Source organism: Aegilops tauschii, chromosome 2, assembly GCF_002575655.3.
Source record: "Aegilops tauschii subsp. strangulata cultivar AL8/78 chromosome 2, Aet v6.0, whole genome shotgun sequence".
NCBI lineage: Eukaryota > Viridiplantae > Streptophyta > Magnoliopsida > Poales > Poaceae > Aegilops > Aegilops tauschii.
This window is the reverse complement of record NC_053036.3, coordinates 606,742,644-606,758,438: the sequence shown is the minus strand read 5'-3', so window position 1 is coordinate 606,758,438 and position 15,795 is coordinate 606,742,644. Positions and strand designations below refer to the sequence as shown.

At 47.7% G+C, this 15,795-nt stretch overlaps 1 protein-coding gene and 1 long non-coding RNA gene across 2 annotated transcripts; both read right to left on the bottom strand.

Moving 5' to 3' along the window:
- Positions 1–255: 255 nt before the first annotated feature.
- On the bottom strand, positions 256–1,881 carry LOC120973812 (uncharacterized). Its single transcript, XR_005769278.3, has 3 exons — positions 1,772–1,881; positions 1,384–1,468; positions 256–731 (listed from the first exon to the last, which is right to left on the bottom strand). It is a non-coding gene; the product is annotated as an uncharacterized lncRNA (long non-coding RNA).
- Positions 1,882–3,052: 1,171 nt separating this feature from the next.
- On the bottom strand, positions 3,053–6,041 carry LOC120973811 (delta-1-pyrroline-5-carboxylate synthase 2-like). Its single transcript, XM_045233666.2, has 5 exons — positions 5,609–6,041; positions 5,100–5,192; positions 4,902–5,005; positions 3,323–3,394; positions 3,053–3,232 (listed from the first exon to the last, which is right to left on the bottom strand). The coding sequence occupies exons 2-5, from the start codon at positions 5,134–5,136 to the stop codon at positions 3,053–3,055; spliced, it is 393 nt and encodes a 130-aa protein (XP_045089601.1). The 5' UTR covers positions 5,137–5,192; positions 5,609–6,041.
- Positions 6,042–15,795: the final 9,754 nt, after the last annotated feature.

The window sequence follows — 15,795 nt, the reverse complement described above, 5'->3', positions numbered from 1 at the left end:
TCATTTAAATGTGAGATCTCATACAAGTCTCTCCCGGTCTGATGCGCAGCTGGCTGGTGCTCTTGGCCTACGCATGGAGTGACATATCAAGGCTGGCTAGCCAAAGCTAGTTGTTGGATGTAGGGGTAGTTTGGATGGAGCCCTGGGTTCATGCCTGGAGAAAAGCATTGCCTGCGAGTAGCCTCAGAATGATGGGATTTTTGCCTGGCTAGGCATGCCTGAGTACGTGGCGTTTGGTTTGTGCCTGGATGGCTGATGATGTGTTAGTAAGACTAGATGACTCGTTGCGCCAATGACGCAAAGGGCGAGAGGGAGACAACTATTGTGAGAATATTCAGACACCCAAGTCTTTACTATTGGTACATAGATGATTAGTTACAATGTGGTACACAAAGGAAGTAGATAGGAAGGGATAGATTATTAGCTTATGAAAACCAAACGTGGCCAACACTGCCGCTTGGAAGCCGCCTTTTCTCACCAGATCTAACATAGATACATGATCACAAAAGGAAGCAAGACCATCATATATAATGGTCTACTTACTCATTCAGGTTAGTGATCAGGTGGCTGGAACCGCAAAGTATAATGGGGCTTGACGGACAATAAAAATAGGTGTTGCTCCTCGTCTCCTCCTCCTCCTGAGTCTGGATCGAGGCCTCGCTCCTCTCTTCTCCTGAATGACAGCTTGAAGGAAAGGACACACAAAAGCGCAGTCCTATACATTGACTAACCTGACAGAAAATAGAGACAAATGTAGATATGGTTATCTATTATGCCGTTGATAAAAAAGTAAAACACTAAACAGAGACAAATAGAAGAATAGTGAGAACTGGAGTAACCTCTACATAATAATTCAGATTGCATCACTCAACATATGAATGACAGAGAGCCCCAAAGAAATTGGCTTTATCAGGTATATGAATGACATTACAGAGAGAATTACCAAATTATCAGGTAAGTGACATGATAGAAAGAGGAAGGTGCTCCATGCTTGTTGCTTGAAACTCCATCAACTACCAGTGCATACACTACATAGGTTAATAATAAACTAATCCTTGAATTCCTCTCATACTTTTTTGTGTGGCTAGCGGATGCTGGAATTTTGCTACTACGACGCTGCAAATCTTGTTTTGTTTTTACCGAAGGACCTTATTATGGTTTGAAATGTAGTAGTATAGTACTTCGCTAGTTAGCATCCTCTCCTCTCCTCTCAAGAGAAAAAAGAGAGAAGAAATGGGTAGGTGTCTCAACTGGACATCTGAAGAGGATCTGACCACCACGCTTAAATCAAACAGAGTGGAAGCAAAAACAAAACAAAAAAAAAATCTTAATTGGCCTAGAACCAGACGGAGTTAACACAGAGGTTAGAGAGGTGAAAGGGACCTTGATGAGCACAAGAGCGGTTTCGGCTGTCAGCGGTGGGGAAGGAGCTTTCTTTGGCTGTCAGCATCGTCCTGGTGGATGGCCGCTGTAAATTTATAAAAGAATGTAGTATAAACACAACTGAAGATTCTGTAACATAGTTTAGAAGATACCATATTAACAGCAAATACAATATAAAAAGAGCCACTGTAAATGTAAGGCATAATGGTGATTCAGTGCTGGTTTTCAAATAAACGCAAACAATGCTACTACCACCGCAAATTAAGGCTCGCAATATAAAACAGAGCAATTGCCTAAGTATTTATTTGTGAGTGGCGAAGCATGATAAATGTGAGCGAAAATCCTGTCTTATTAATGAGCAGTTCGATTTTCTCACATGATATAGTACCTGGTGCACCAGTGATTGGATTACTGCTTGTTGGTGGGAAAGCAAGCATAGCGAAGCTTCAGAAATACCACTATAGGGATCGCCATATTTTGCAAATAAATTTTTCACTGTTAGCCTGTCCACAAAGTCGACAGAAAAAAATCAGTGTTGCTTCCAAAATCATACCAGCAACATGCTATACAGAGAACCTAAAAAATCAGAAAATAAGTACCCAAATATAATAACAAACAAATAAACCTACTCGAGAAATTGTTTCCCATGCTACCTATATGCCCTGCCTAAGAAAAAGAAAACCTACCTAAGAAATTGTTTCACACGGCTCCTAAAATCTAAATCCAATGGGCTGTGACCAAACTTATCTGCACCACCAAACCATTTTAAAAGGTCAAACAAGCAGTCACATTGTTCCAACGGGCCATTTAGCTCACTGGCAAGTACAACCTCTCAATAACACCTAAGAGACTCAAGACAAAAGCTAGCCCAACGTTCCTCGCAGCTAATAGAAACACCATGAGAGAACTGTTCTGCAACAAAAATGAAAATAGCAACCATAGTGATAGTAGCAGGGTTCAGAAAACTGCTTTGTTTTTCTACAACCAAACAAACATTGTTTTCAACAAGTTTCAGAGTCTGACATGTAATATTTTATGAAGTGTAAATTAGATTTGAATTATTTGATAAGAAGAAACTCCAGGAGAAACAAATATCATGCAGCTCTTCTTTTGTGTTTTTTACATAGATAAAACCTGTCCAAATCTATGTTTTTGGGCCTTCAATGCCATTATTAAGAACAACACAACTACAAAAGCTTCTGCCTTTCCACAACACTTTTCTCCCAACTTCACTAAAGCATAGAAGAATGTAATTTTTATAATCGGCAATAGCAACCATAGTGACAGTAGCAGGGGCGAGTCCTCTCAACTATATATTGCAAAAGAAATTAGGATTGTAGCAATCTCCGGCTTGGCTGGTTTTACCTTGAACAAAATTCAGTCTCATGAAGCTGGAGCCCAAAACTTGGATCCCGGAAATCACGATCTATAACAAGAAGCTGAGACAATGTCACATCAAGCTGCGGTAAGGTAAGTTTGATGTCAGAACCCGTTAACCTCAACAACAACAACAACAACAAAAGAAAGAACAACAGTTAGCAAACCCACTTGGCTAAACAGTGTATCGTAGATAGCCACGAGGCCACTCTGGCCGACGGCACGCAGGCCTTCCCATCCAGGTCCAACTGTGGGTTCTGCAGATCGGCAAAACTTCAAGCAAGGAGAATTATCAGCACACAAGCAGTGACGATAACCAGAGGCAATGACCGTCAGTAAACTGCTGTGAGAAAAAACTCGCTACAACATGGCTGTTGATGAGCTTTCGGTACTTGAGCCTCTGCCTCCCGATGCCAACGGCGCCGGAGGCGAACAGAATCACCTCATACCCCTGGAAATTAAGCTTCTTCACCTGAAACAGTTCCACATATTTAACGGTCAGCAACTGTCAGAATGATTTTTTACAGGTTTAGAAAGCTCATTGGTCAGAAAATTCACTTACCTGCTCGCAGAGGGCTCCGAGCCTGCCCATGGCCAGTCGGCCATTCTGCCCGGTGACAACAGCAGTGCCGACCTGGATGCACGAGAAAGTGATTAGATGGACCCAACGAACAGAATACCAATTTACTTAGCGAATAAGAAAATTATTTACTTGATTTTTTTTACTTTGCAAGACAACCAAAATTGACTAACAAGTTGTAAACTAACTTTAGAAATTTCATGCTGCGTAAACATACGAAGTAATTCCTCCTCTCCTCTTCTCCTACATTTTTTCACTCAGGAGTAATTCACATGTTTGTCAAAAAACCAAAAGGAATCTAACCCAAGGCAGAAAATAGCTTGCAGCCACACAAGCATTTTATCGAGCAGGTCAAGAGCATGGGAAAAAGAGAGAGTCTCACCTAGGAACAAACACACCGAGCAAACGCATAGCAGAAGACGAGGCAGCACATCGCACAAATAAGATGCAAGGGGCCCGCAAGAAGGCACTTTTCTCACGAGAACACCAAACCGCATGATCACCACTCAATAACCTCACAAGAACAGAGGTTCCCATCTACTATGTATGTCTTGGATCCTCAAGAACAACTAAAATCACTGAACCTAAACACCGAATTACCCAAGCATCCAAGAAGCAAGAGCAAAATCACAATTTTGCAATAATGGACAACAAGGGTAAGGTAAGACCCAATTTCCCAAAGCATCCAAGAAACGACAGAAATCACAATCAACATTCATGGACACCGGGGGTAGGGCCAAGAACGGTGGAGGATCCCGGCACAATTGCACGCATCAAGCAACGAATTACAGAAAGGGGGCGCCACGATTCCGCAGGGACTCGGCGGCAATGCAAGATCATGACGCACACAACCATGTCATACCAAGAAATAGGGAGGGGGACGAGAGCGGGGGATGGGGGCGCACCAATATGCATGCGCTTGCACCCGGAGCACTTCTTGGTGCCGGTGGCGCTGCACTCGGCGCAGGGCCCCAGCTTGGCCCCGACCTGCTGGCTGGGCCCCTACAGCGAGGGGGGCTGCTGCTGGTCCCCCTGGGGCAGCATCGCGTAGGCAGTGGCGAAGCCCACAGTGTCGACGACGAAGTAGCGCGAGGCGGCGCTCCGCAGCACCAATGCCATGGCTGGGCCAAGCCGCCTCCCTGGCTCCCCACGGTGCCCCATCTGAAACCACGGAGCCGCAGCCAACCACCCGGTCCCGCCCAACCTTGCCAACACATGCCGACGCCGGTCGACGCACCTCCAGCTACTCTTTCCTCTCTCTTTCTCCCTCCTCTCCTTCCTTCTCTCTCTCCCTCTCATCTTCTCTCTCTCTCTCCTACAGCGGGGACTAATCCATGGCGCTGCATCATCCACATCATGAGTTAATGACAAAGCATGGAAGACCCAAACAAAAATTGCAGTTTAAAAGAAAATGAAGCAGTTTGCTAAATTTTAAGAACATGGAACAACAAAAAGGACTACAGGATAAACACTTGGTGCTGCTATTTTCATGGTATTATCTAATCTAGAATGAAAAGTGTTTATCCTAAAAAATTGTGATATACAAAGATGATAACTTTACCTCATCACCACATGAGAGAACATCAAGAACAGCGTGTGTAGTGCATTGCTTAGCCCCATTGGTCGCTAGCACATGATCTGGGCTATAGGTTAGACCATTATCCTCTGCATATCGACAACCGAGCAACAAGGAAGTCAATTAGACTACTTATTCAATATGGATATTCTGAAAATAAGAAATGCATCCGTGTGCACGTACCCTGAAGCTTGTTGCAGATAGCCTTCCTGAGCTCCATACACCCGGCATTAGCGGTGTAGCTTGTCCAATTTGCTACACCTACAGCACATGTGCCTACAGAAAGTAAGAAAATTACTATAAGTCTGAATGATACAAAGGAATGCCTGAAGCTAAACTGACAGATTGCCAGGGATATCCGAAGAATTTTCTTGCTACAACTACAGCACACGTGCATGGGATACAAAGAGAAGCCTGCACATTTTTCTTTGTCGCTCAGTACAGCTAAACTAACTGGTAATTTGACTGTTTAGAAGAAAAAAATGAGATTGAGTCGAGAGAAAGAGTGAGGGGCGGCGATGCGCATCACAAATCCTCTCCTCGTCCCTACAGAAACCCCAAAGCACCCCCTGCAGGCGGAAGGATTGGATTTACAGAACACGCAAAATCTGGTGGTTGAGGAGCTCACCAAGATCCGGGAAAATCCATGGGAGGGACAGGGAAAAAGAAAGATCAGACGAATTCGATCTCACCTTCTCTTCTCGCTTGGCGTCGGCGGGGACCAAGGAAACGGCGAGCTGCTGCTTCCTACCGGTGTCCTCTAGGCGACGGCGACGGCGTCACGGATGGCTCGAAGGCAAGGACGACGGTGACGACACTGCGGACTGCTCTACAACGGGAGAGGAGTTTAACCTGCCGCGGCATCCTCCTCTAGGCACCTCATACACCGCGACGTGGAGCCGCCCCTCCGGCCACCGCGGCCACGGAACGCCACGCCGCCCTCGTCTTGCCTCCCCAGCTTCTTCAGCAACACCCGCTCTCTCCCTCGCCTCCACCCCCATGTCCTGTCCTGGCAATAGGCACGACGCCTCTCTCCATTGGAGGAGGGGTGGGGGAGTTGGAGGAGGGGAGTGGGTGCAACAGCTCGCCCCCGCACACGGGGCGGACGAGATGCTGGGGAGGGGGGAGGGGGTGGGGGAGGGGCGGAGGAGGAGGGCGGCGATGGGAGGAGAAGGAGGGGGCGACGAGGAGGGGGAGGCGAGCGGGACGGGCGGGGCGAGCGGCTGGGAAGGGGGCGAGCGGGACGGGCGGAGCGGCGGGTGAGTGGGTCGGGCAGGGCGGCATATGGGGAGGCGGCTAGGGTTCTACATTGCACGGGAGCTGCTGGGATTTATACCCAAAGGTGAAGTGACTAAAATGCCCTTGGCGGGACAAGGAATTTACAGGCGGTGGCACGAGTATTTAAAGGCGACGTGGCTGGCTTCATCCTGCCTAGCGGTTCTTCAAGGTTTATAAGTTAAATTAGTAGTACTTAGGAACTGCACACCCATCCATACCGTACAAAAGAAACAATAAAAAAATGCCAGGGAGTTGCGGCAGCATACCAGGCGTGGTGAATGGAACGGTAAAAAAAATCTCATTAGTAATAGACTTATTTCTCAAAACCAAACCACATTCATTATAAGTAGTACGATGCCCATTAGCGCCCCCCTCATGTCCGGTCATGTCGCTCGGTATCAATGTCGGCCACTGCATGATCCGGGCCGGTATGAATACGGCGCGCCAAGCGGCGCTGGTGTTGGACGGAAAGCGTTGGAGAGACGGGAGAGAGTTTTTTGGTGGGCCACGGTGACCAAAAACGGGCGTGCCAGCGGTCCGTACCATTGGGCGACCAGGCCCTCGCTTTCAATCTTCGCAGCCCTAATCATCTCTATGTGTGTCGGTAAAGGTGAGTCAAGAACCTAAAGCTTGGTGTGCCTTTCTTTTTCATTTCCCTTTCTGCAAGAGTATTACTATTGTTAAGGCATATCTCTCTAGATGTAGTTTTGGTGATTGATGACAACATGTTTGCGGACTAATCGTGTGCTTTGAGCATTTCAGAGATTCATCATTTGGCACGAGACGATTTCTTTCCCCTCGGAGTGTCATTCAAGACGGTGTAGCTCTTTCGCTTCTTTTGGTGGACTAGTTTTGTAGGAGTCACCGTACTATCAAGAGGGGGTCCGCTTTGGTAAGGATAGGGTGGAATCAACACGTACACATCCTCTTTACACCCTCTGAGCCTTTCCGCTTCATTGGAGATCTCTTTCCCCTTTCTTTGGGCTGTGTCTGGTCCCAGCGGTAGTACCGCGGTACCCAGCGGTAGTACTGCTTAGGGGTCACAGGCGGTAGTACTGCTCCACAGCGATAGTACCACCGGTGGGTCCTCAGCAGTAGTACCGCTGCGGTACCAGGCCCTACCACGTCGACTCGAGGGGTCATTTTTCGTGTTGGATTGTGCGGTACTTTGCAGCGGCAGTAGAGCGGCAGTGCCGCTCATGAGCGGTAGTACCGCCCTACCACCGCGGCAGTACCGCTCGGGTCCGTCTCTCTCCTGCCCTCCAAACTCCACGGCAGTACCGGCCGGGGGAGTGGTAGTACCGCTGTTCTCAGTGGTAGTGCCGCTGCCTCCTGCGGTAGTACCGCCCTCTACGGGGTTGTTTTGGGGGGTAACGGTTGGATTGTTCCCCCCACTATGTAAGGAGGTCTTCTTTCCCAAAGTTGACTTACCTCTTCCCCCAAAAGCTCCATTGTTGCTCCAAGCTCCATTTTCGCCCGATCTCTCTCCCTAGCCAATCAAACTTGTTGATTTGCTCGGGATTGGTTGAGAAGGCCCCAATCTACACTTCCACCAAGAGAAATTTGATTCCCCCCACTTATCCCTAGCGGATCTTGTTACTCTTGGGTGTTTGAGCACCCTAGATGGTTGAGGTCACCGCGGAGCCATAGTCCATTGTGGTGAAGCTTTGTGGTGTCGTTGGGAGCCTCCAATTAAGTTGTGGAGATTGCCCCAACCTTGTTTGTAAAGGTCCGGTCGCCGCCTTCAAGGGCACCAATAGTGGAATCACGGCATCTCGCATTGTGTGAGGGCGTGAGGAGAATACGGTGACCCTAGTGGCTTCTTGGGGAGCATTGTGCCTCCACACCGCTCCAACGGAGACGTACTTCCCCTCAAAAGGAAGGAACTTCGGTAACACATCCTCGTCTTCACCGGCAACACTCTTGGTTATTTCGTCCCTTTACTTTCGCAAGCTTACTTGTGTTAAATCCCTTGCTTGCTTGTGTGCTTGTTGTCATTGCATCATATAGGTTGCTCACTTAGTTGCATATCTAGACAACCTACTTTGATGCAAAGTTTAAATTGGTAAAGAAAAGCTAAAAATTGTTAGTTGCCTATTCACCCCCCTCTAGTCAACTATATCGATCCTTTCAATTGGTATCAGAGCCTCGTCTCTTTATTAAGGACTTTACCGTCCGAAGAGTATGGTTGACGTCGTAGACGGTGTGGAGGAGCACTCCGGTGTGAACCCGGTCTCGTCTACGGGAGATGGGGGAACCGCGGTCTCTCGTGAGGAATTCAATGTGGCGTTGGACACATTGAAAACCTCCATGACTACCGAGGTCGAAAGCATGTTTAATAAATTCTTAGAAGGGCTTAAACTTTCCACCGCATCGTTGAAAGTGGGTGATCCCGCCAACAAGGTGACGGATGCTACCTCCGACAAGGGGGAAGCTACTAGCGAGAAAGCTCCTTCTTCTAGTGGTAAAAATGGCACCGGCATCTTTGCCCATGTGGAACCTCCACTTGTCTATGGTGGACCGCTCCCTTCCACTCATTTGAATCATGCCGGCCCGGCCCCTAAGATTGAGAAGAATGTAGATTTTGATTTTTCGGTCTATCGTTTTAAGCGTCATTTAAATCATGTGAACACTAACCTTTGGAGAATCATTGAAGAAGGTTTCTATCCGCATGACCGAAGTAACTTCACTCCTAGAGAAGTCGTGGATCATCAATTCAATGAGAATGCTCTCTTCATCATCCAAGAAGCAATCCCACCCGAAGATCTTCCTCATCTCCGGCCCTACACCGTGGCCAAAGATGCTTGGCTCCAAGTTGTTTCCCTCTATCGGGGAAGCGCAAGCATTCAACGCTCCAACTATGAAGTGGTGGAAGATGAAGCCGATGAGTTTGCAATGAAAGAAGATGAAGAACCTCGTGAGCTTTTTCGGAGGGTAACCAAACTCGCGGTCTCTCTCCGAGATCATGGAAGTAAGGACACGGATGACAATTGGATCAAGCGCAAATTCCTCAAGGCAATGATGCCCTACCACAAAGCCATGTCCTCCGTCATTCGTCAAAGGCCGGACTTCCACACCTTGTCCTCAAGTGAAGTGTTGGATGAGTTCGTTGCTATGAGCATCTTGGACAAGACCGCCGACAATGCGGTTCTTCGCTCTCAAAGAGTAAAGAAGCCCAACCTTGCTCTAAAGGCCAAGGTTAGTATGGAGGAAGAGGATGAAGAGGAAGAAGAGGAGAGCAACCTCGAAGATACGAAGTATGCCTATCATGAACACATGGCTCTTGCTTCAAGGCAATTCTGGAGCAAGAAGAACACAAGGCCAAACTTCAACAAGAACATTTCAAGTGGCGCAAAGGGCAAGCAACAAGTGAGGACTTGCTTCAATTGTGGCAATGTGAGCCACTTTGTTGCGGAGTGCCCTTACGAGAAGAGGGAAGACAATGGTGGCAAGCTCATCCGAAAGGACAAGGCCAAGTCGTTCCCCAACGAGAGAAACTTCACCAAGAAGACTCCTCCCAAGGCATTGCTGGTACAAGAAGAGTACAATGAGGATGATGACGATGATGAAGATGGTGAGTCGGTTGCCATGGCCTCCGTTGCCATTGCGATGACTCCACGGATGTCTCTCTTCGACTCACCCAATGAGAACATCACCGCCAAGTGCCTCATGGCTAAAGCCACCAACAAGGTAACCCCCAACATCAAAACTACCATCATTAATCATCCTTCTTCGATGGATAGCATTGATGAACATGAGGGGACAAATGTGGAGGAAAATGAGTTTGAGACCTTTATGGGTAAACTCAAGGGTAAATCCAAGAAGCACTTCGTTGCTCTCTTGGAACAACTTGGTGAAGCCAATGACATGATCGAGGCTCACGAAGATACCATCTCTAAGATGGAGGGGCATAGTCGTGACTATGCCGATGAGATTTCGGATCTTTCCAATGCTCTTGATGAAGAGCGTGGTCTTCGTTTGGCTCTTGAGGAGTCATACAACGATGATCATGCTAAGTTAAAGAAAGATCTTGATCATGCGCTCTTGTTGTGTCTCGTGTGCTAAACTCCGAGAAGGCAAAGCTTGGGGTTGATATTGCTAGACTCAAAGAGGAGTTTGACATTCTCGACAAGGCTCACAAAGTCTTGAAGGGTGTTCATGCTAGCCTCAAGGAGTCTCATGATCAACTCCAAGTGAAGCTAACTAAGGAGAAAGCCACCTTTCCTCATATGGTGTTAATTGATAATGAAAATGCTACTAACCCTTGTTGTGAGCATGTGCATCTTGTTGAGGAGAATGCTAAGTTGAAGGAGCAACTTGAGAAAGGCCTTGTGTCATGCATACAAGGTGAGAAGAACCTCAACGACCTTTTGAGCAATCAAAAGGAAGTTGTGGCCAAGGAGGGGATTGGGTTCGCACCCAAGCCCAAGAACAAGAAGAAGAATGATAAGACCAAATGACCTCCTCCTCTCAAGCAAACTTTTGTGAAGGAGGGAGAGGGTGCTTCCAAGGAGAAGAAGAACAATGCGAAGGTGGCGGTCTCAAGAAGGGCAATGCCACCCCTTCCAACAAAGCCGACGACTTTAATCCTTCTTATGTGCTATGACGTGCTAGTGATGGGCATGTTTATGCCAAATTTGTTGGTTCTCCTCATGAGTATATTGAATGGTCTATTTGGGTTCCTAAGACCCTTGTTACTAACATCAAAGGACCCATTACAAAATGGGTACCTAAAACCAAGCATTGATCTCTTGTAGGTGTTTGCTTCCGGCAGGGGATCATGGTTGCTCGATAGTGGAGCTACAAATCATATGACCGGAAGCAAGGACTTGGTGGTGGACGTGCACAAGATTCCATCTATGCCCACCAATGTCGAGTGGGGTGATGCCTCGTCTTCTAAGGTATTGGGACTCGGCAAAGTTTTCATTTCTCATGATCTCACGATCGAGAAAATCATGCTTGTTGAGTCCCTTGCATACAATTTACTTTCCGTTCGTCAACTGCAATCATGGGTTTTGCCACCTTCTTTGATATTGATATCGCGGCCCTCTTGTGGAGCAAGACTCTTAAAATAGCCCTTGTTGGGCATGTCGAGAGCGGTCTCTATGTGATTAACTTTTCGGAGCGACCCACTAAGACCGCGACATGCCTAATGGCTAAAGTTGACGTGGGATGGCTTTGGTATCGCCGTTTAGCCCATGTCAATATGAGATATTTGCAAAGTCTTCTCAAGGGGGACCATGTCCGTGGACTAACGAACGTTAGTTTTGCTAAAGATCGTGCTTGCAGTGCTTGTATCGAAGGAAAGCTTCATGAGAAGGCTCACCCTCCCACGACTCTCATTTACTCGAAGAGGCCTTTGGAGCTCCTTCATTTGGATCTCTTTGGGCCTCCATCCTTTGATAGTCTTGGGGGTAGAAAGTATTGCTTGGTGATTGTGGATGACTATTCAAGATACACTTGGGTGTATTTCTTCAAGAGGAAGAGTGAGACCCAACAAACCATCATTGACTTTGCAAATGAAGCCCAACGTCAACACAATGCAGAGATCTTGACAATAAGAAGTGACAACGGCACCGAGTTCAAGAACTACACCTTGGATGAGTTTCTTAGTGATGAGGGGATCAAGCATCAATATTCTGCACCTTACACCCCTCAACAAAACGGTGTTGCGGAGAGGAAGAACCGGACGTTGATGGATGCCGCAAGGACCATGATGGCAGAGTTCAAGTCTCCATACAACTTTTGGGACGAAGCCATCAACACCGCGTGTCATGCATCCAATCGGCTCTACCTCCGCAAGGGCTTGAACAAGACTCCATATGAGATACTCACCGGTAACAAGCCCAACCTCAAGTACTTTCGGGTGTTCGGGTGTAAGTGTTTCATTCTCAAGAAAGGTGTTCGGTTGTCTAAATTTGAGGCTAGAGCTTATGAGGGCATATTTGTTGGTTATGTTACAAACTCTCATGCTTACCGTGTCCTCAATAAATCCACGGGACTTATTGAGGAGACGTGTAACATGGAGTTTGATGAGAATAACGGCTCCCAAGTGGAGCAAAGTGGCACTTGTGATGTAGGTGATGAAATTCCTCCTCAAGCCATAAGAAGAATGGGTGTTGGTTTTATCCTACCCATTGAGGAACCCCTTGTGGCCGGAGGAGAAGGACAATGCTCCACTCAAGTGGAGCCATCACCAACCCAAGGCCCACACGCTTCCGAAGAACAAAGTGAAGGCCCTCAACCTCATGAACAAGACCAAGGGCAAGATCATGCTCAAGACGGTGGTGACACACCAAGTGATGCCCAAGGTCAAGTTCTCTCCTCCGAGCAAGTTCAAGATCAAGAACAAGCTCAAGACGGCGCTCAAGATGATTAAGTGACCGCTCCTCAACTCACCACCGAGGAGGAATTGGAGCGTCGTGCCGCCAAGATTGCTTCCAAGCTCTCCACAAAGGGTCATCTCATGAAGAATGTGCTTGGAAGCATTCAAAAGGGGGTAAGCACTCGTAGACAATTGGCAAACTATTGTGAACATCACGCGTTTGTCTCTTGTGTGGAACCCCAAAAGGTATATGAAGCACTTGAAGATCCAGATTGGCTTAATGCCATGCATGAAGAACTCAACAACTTCGAGTACAACAAGGTGTGGAGATTAGTGCCAAGGCCAACGGGGAACCACAATGTCATTGGAACCAAGTGGATATTCAAGAACAAGCAAGATGCTCATGGGACCATCATCCGCAACAAGGCACGATTGGTGGCACAAGGCTACTCCCAAGTCGAGGGTATCGACTACGGTGAAACCTTTGCTCCCGTTGCTCGCCTTGAATCTATTTGTTTGTTGATTGCTTATGCTTCTCATCACAACTTTAAGTTGCAACAAATGGATGTGAAGTGTGCTTTTCTTAATGGTCCTATTAATGAGTTGGTTTATGTCAAGCAACCCCCCGGGTTCGAGGATCCCTACTTTCCCGATCATGTGTATCAACTCAATAGGGCACTCTATGGCCTTAAACAAGCCCCACGTGCGTGGTATGACCACCTTACCGAGTTGTTACAAGATCATGGGTTTGAAGTTGGGCTAATCGACCCCACTCTTTTTACTAAGAAGGTCAAAGGGGAGTTGTTTGTGTGCCAACTATATGTTGATGACATTATCTTTGGTTCCCCTAACAAAGCTTTCAATGAGGAATTTGCCACACTCATGACCTCAAAGTTCAAGATGTCTTCCATGGGAGAGTTGAAGTTCTTTCTCGGTTTCAAAGTAAAGCAAAGAAGAGAAGGAACCTTCATCAACCAAGCCAAATACACTCAAGACATGCTCAAGAGATTCAAGCTAAGTGATGTCAAGCCGGCGTCCACTCCAATGCCCATCAAGTGCCAAATTGACATCGATCCCAATGGTAAAGCGGTGGATCAAAAGGTATATCGCTCCATGATTGGTTCCTTACTTTACCTTTGTGCATCTAGACCGGATATCATGTTGAGTGTGGGAATTTGTGCATGTTTTCAAGCCGCACCTAAGGAAAGCCACTTTGTGGCGGTCAAGCGAATCTTTCGATATTTGGCTCATACCCCAAACTTTGGCTTATGGTACCCAAGAGGAGCAAACTTCAAGCTTGTAGGGTATTCGGACTCCGATTGGGCGGGAGACAAAGTGGATAGGAAGTCCACTTCCGGAGGGTGCCAATTCCTTGGTTGCTCTTTGGTAAGTTGGTCTTCTAAAAAGCAAAGTTGTGTGTCTCTCTCGTCCACCGAAGTGGAGTATGTGGCGGCCGACAGTTGTTGTGCACAACTCTTATGGATGAGGCAAACTTCAAAGGATTACGGTGTCATTTGTGACAAAGTGCCTCTTTGGTGTGACAATGAAAGTGCCATCAAGATTTCTCTCAACCCGGTGCAACACTTCAAGACGAAGCATATTGAGATTCGGTATCACTTCATCCGGGATCATATTAGGCGAGGGGAGATCAAGCTCAACTATGTCAACACTCATGATAACCTTGCAGATATTTTCACGAAGCCGTTGGATGAAGCAAGATTTCGCGAGTTAAGGCATGAGCTAAATATCATTGATTCGAGCAATGTTGCTTGAACACTTGCACTCCCCATCATACTCAACTTGGTATCTTGTTTAGGTGTAGGCATGGACATAGGGGGAGTGTTGTTCTCTTAATGAACTCTCCCTCCCCTTATTATGCATAAATTGATCAACTCTTTCACATTAGCCATTTTTTATGGTACTTGTGCTTCAAAGAGGAGTTTTGGTCATGGGCCCAAGGATAATTCTTCGCGGTGCCATACCAATTGACTCAAACATAGGTGGCTCCGGCCACCGCCCTCTCCTTGGAGAGGCTGTGTCTTGTGGTTGGTCCTCGTTGTCTCTTGCCTTTCTTTCTCTCGGCCTTGTCTTAGTCTCCTCTTCTTGCCTTTTTGTTTTTCCCTTCTTTTTGAGCTAGCCATTTGGTGTCTAGTCTTTGGGTCTTGCTGGGCGGTACTACCGCTGGTGGTGCGCGGTACTACCGCCCACCCGAGCGGTACTACCGTTGGGGGGCGGGACCAGGGGGTTATGTCGGGGCAGGGGGAGGTTTCTCCTCTCCCATACCCATTCGCACCGCCCCCTCGTCCCTCTTCCTCTCTCCAGCGTTGCCTCGCCGCGGGAGGGCTCCGGCGGGCCGCCGTCTCCGGGCCATCCCTCTCCATTCCCTTTGGTGGAGTCGATCCCCACCTCGTCCTCTTGCCATGGATGCTGGTATTGCCCTCGTTCCTTCTCTCTTTTTGTCTAGTTCTCAGATCTAGCGTTTTTGGGGCAATAGTGGTTGCATCTCGCGATTTTTGGCTAAATCCCGGCTTGAGTAGTTTGGAGAAGGCGTCTAGACTGTGTGGATTAAGTTTTGGTAGGAGTATTTTTGAATTTGGCAGTCCGGTAGTGCCGGATCTGACCTCGGCAGTAGGAACCGCCGCTTCCCAGCCTTGAGCGGTACTACCGCTCCCACTGGAGCAGTACTACCGCTCGTGCGGTACTGCCGCCTATGGCCAGCGGTACTACCGCTGCTTGCCTGATTCCATCATTTTGCTACCACTGTTTGATCCATGTTGTTTCGTTTGGAGGCTTATGCTCTTTCTTTCATGTTGGCTCTTCTGTTCGTGTGTTTGGTTCCAGGTGATGAACGTCTTGAGCAGCAAGTCCGCCGTGCCAACCCCGGTCGTGCAACATCAAAGCGCTACCGCACCTCTGAGTCAGTAGGTGCGTCCTCAAGTGCGGCACCTCCGCCTCAACTCCAGAAGAAACCTGCCAACAGGCCGAAGCCAAGGGGCAAGACTGTGACTGAGTTGTCTGCCAAGGAGTTCTGGGAAAGGCGTCGCCGCAACCCCTATGCGGAAGACCAAGAACCCAATTTGGTCAACCGCCCGTTCTGGAACCGCTTTCAGTTTGCCATCTACTTTGATGTGATCAAGGCCAAGAAGAATCTTTATGTTGATGTTCGCTCCATCGACACGGATGCCATGGAAAAGGATCCTGAGTACTTTGGTGAAGCTCTTCAGATGTGTGCTCAGCTCAACATTCTCAGAATCATGCAGTTCAACAAGGACTTTG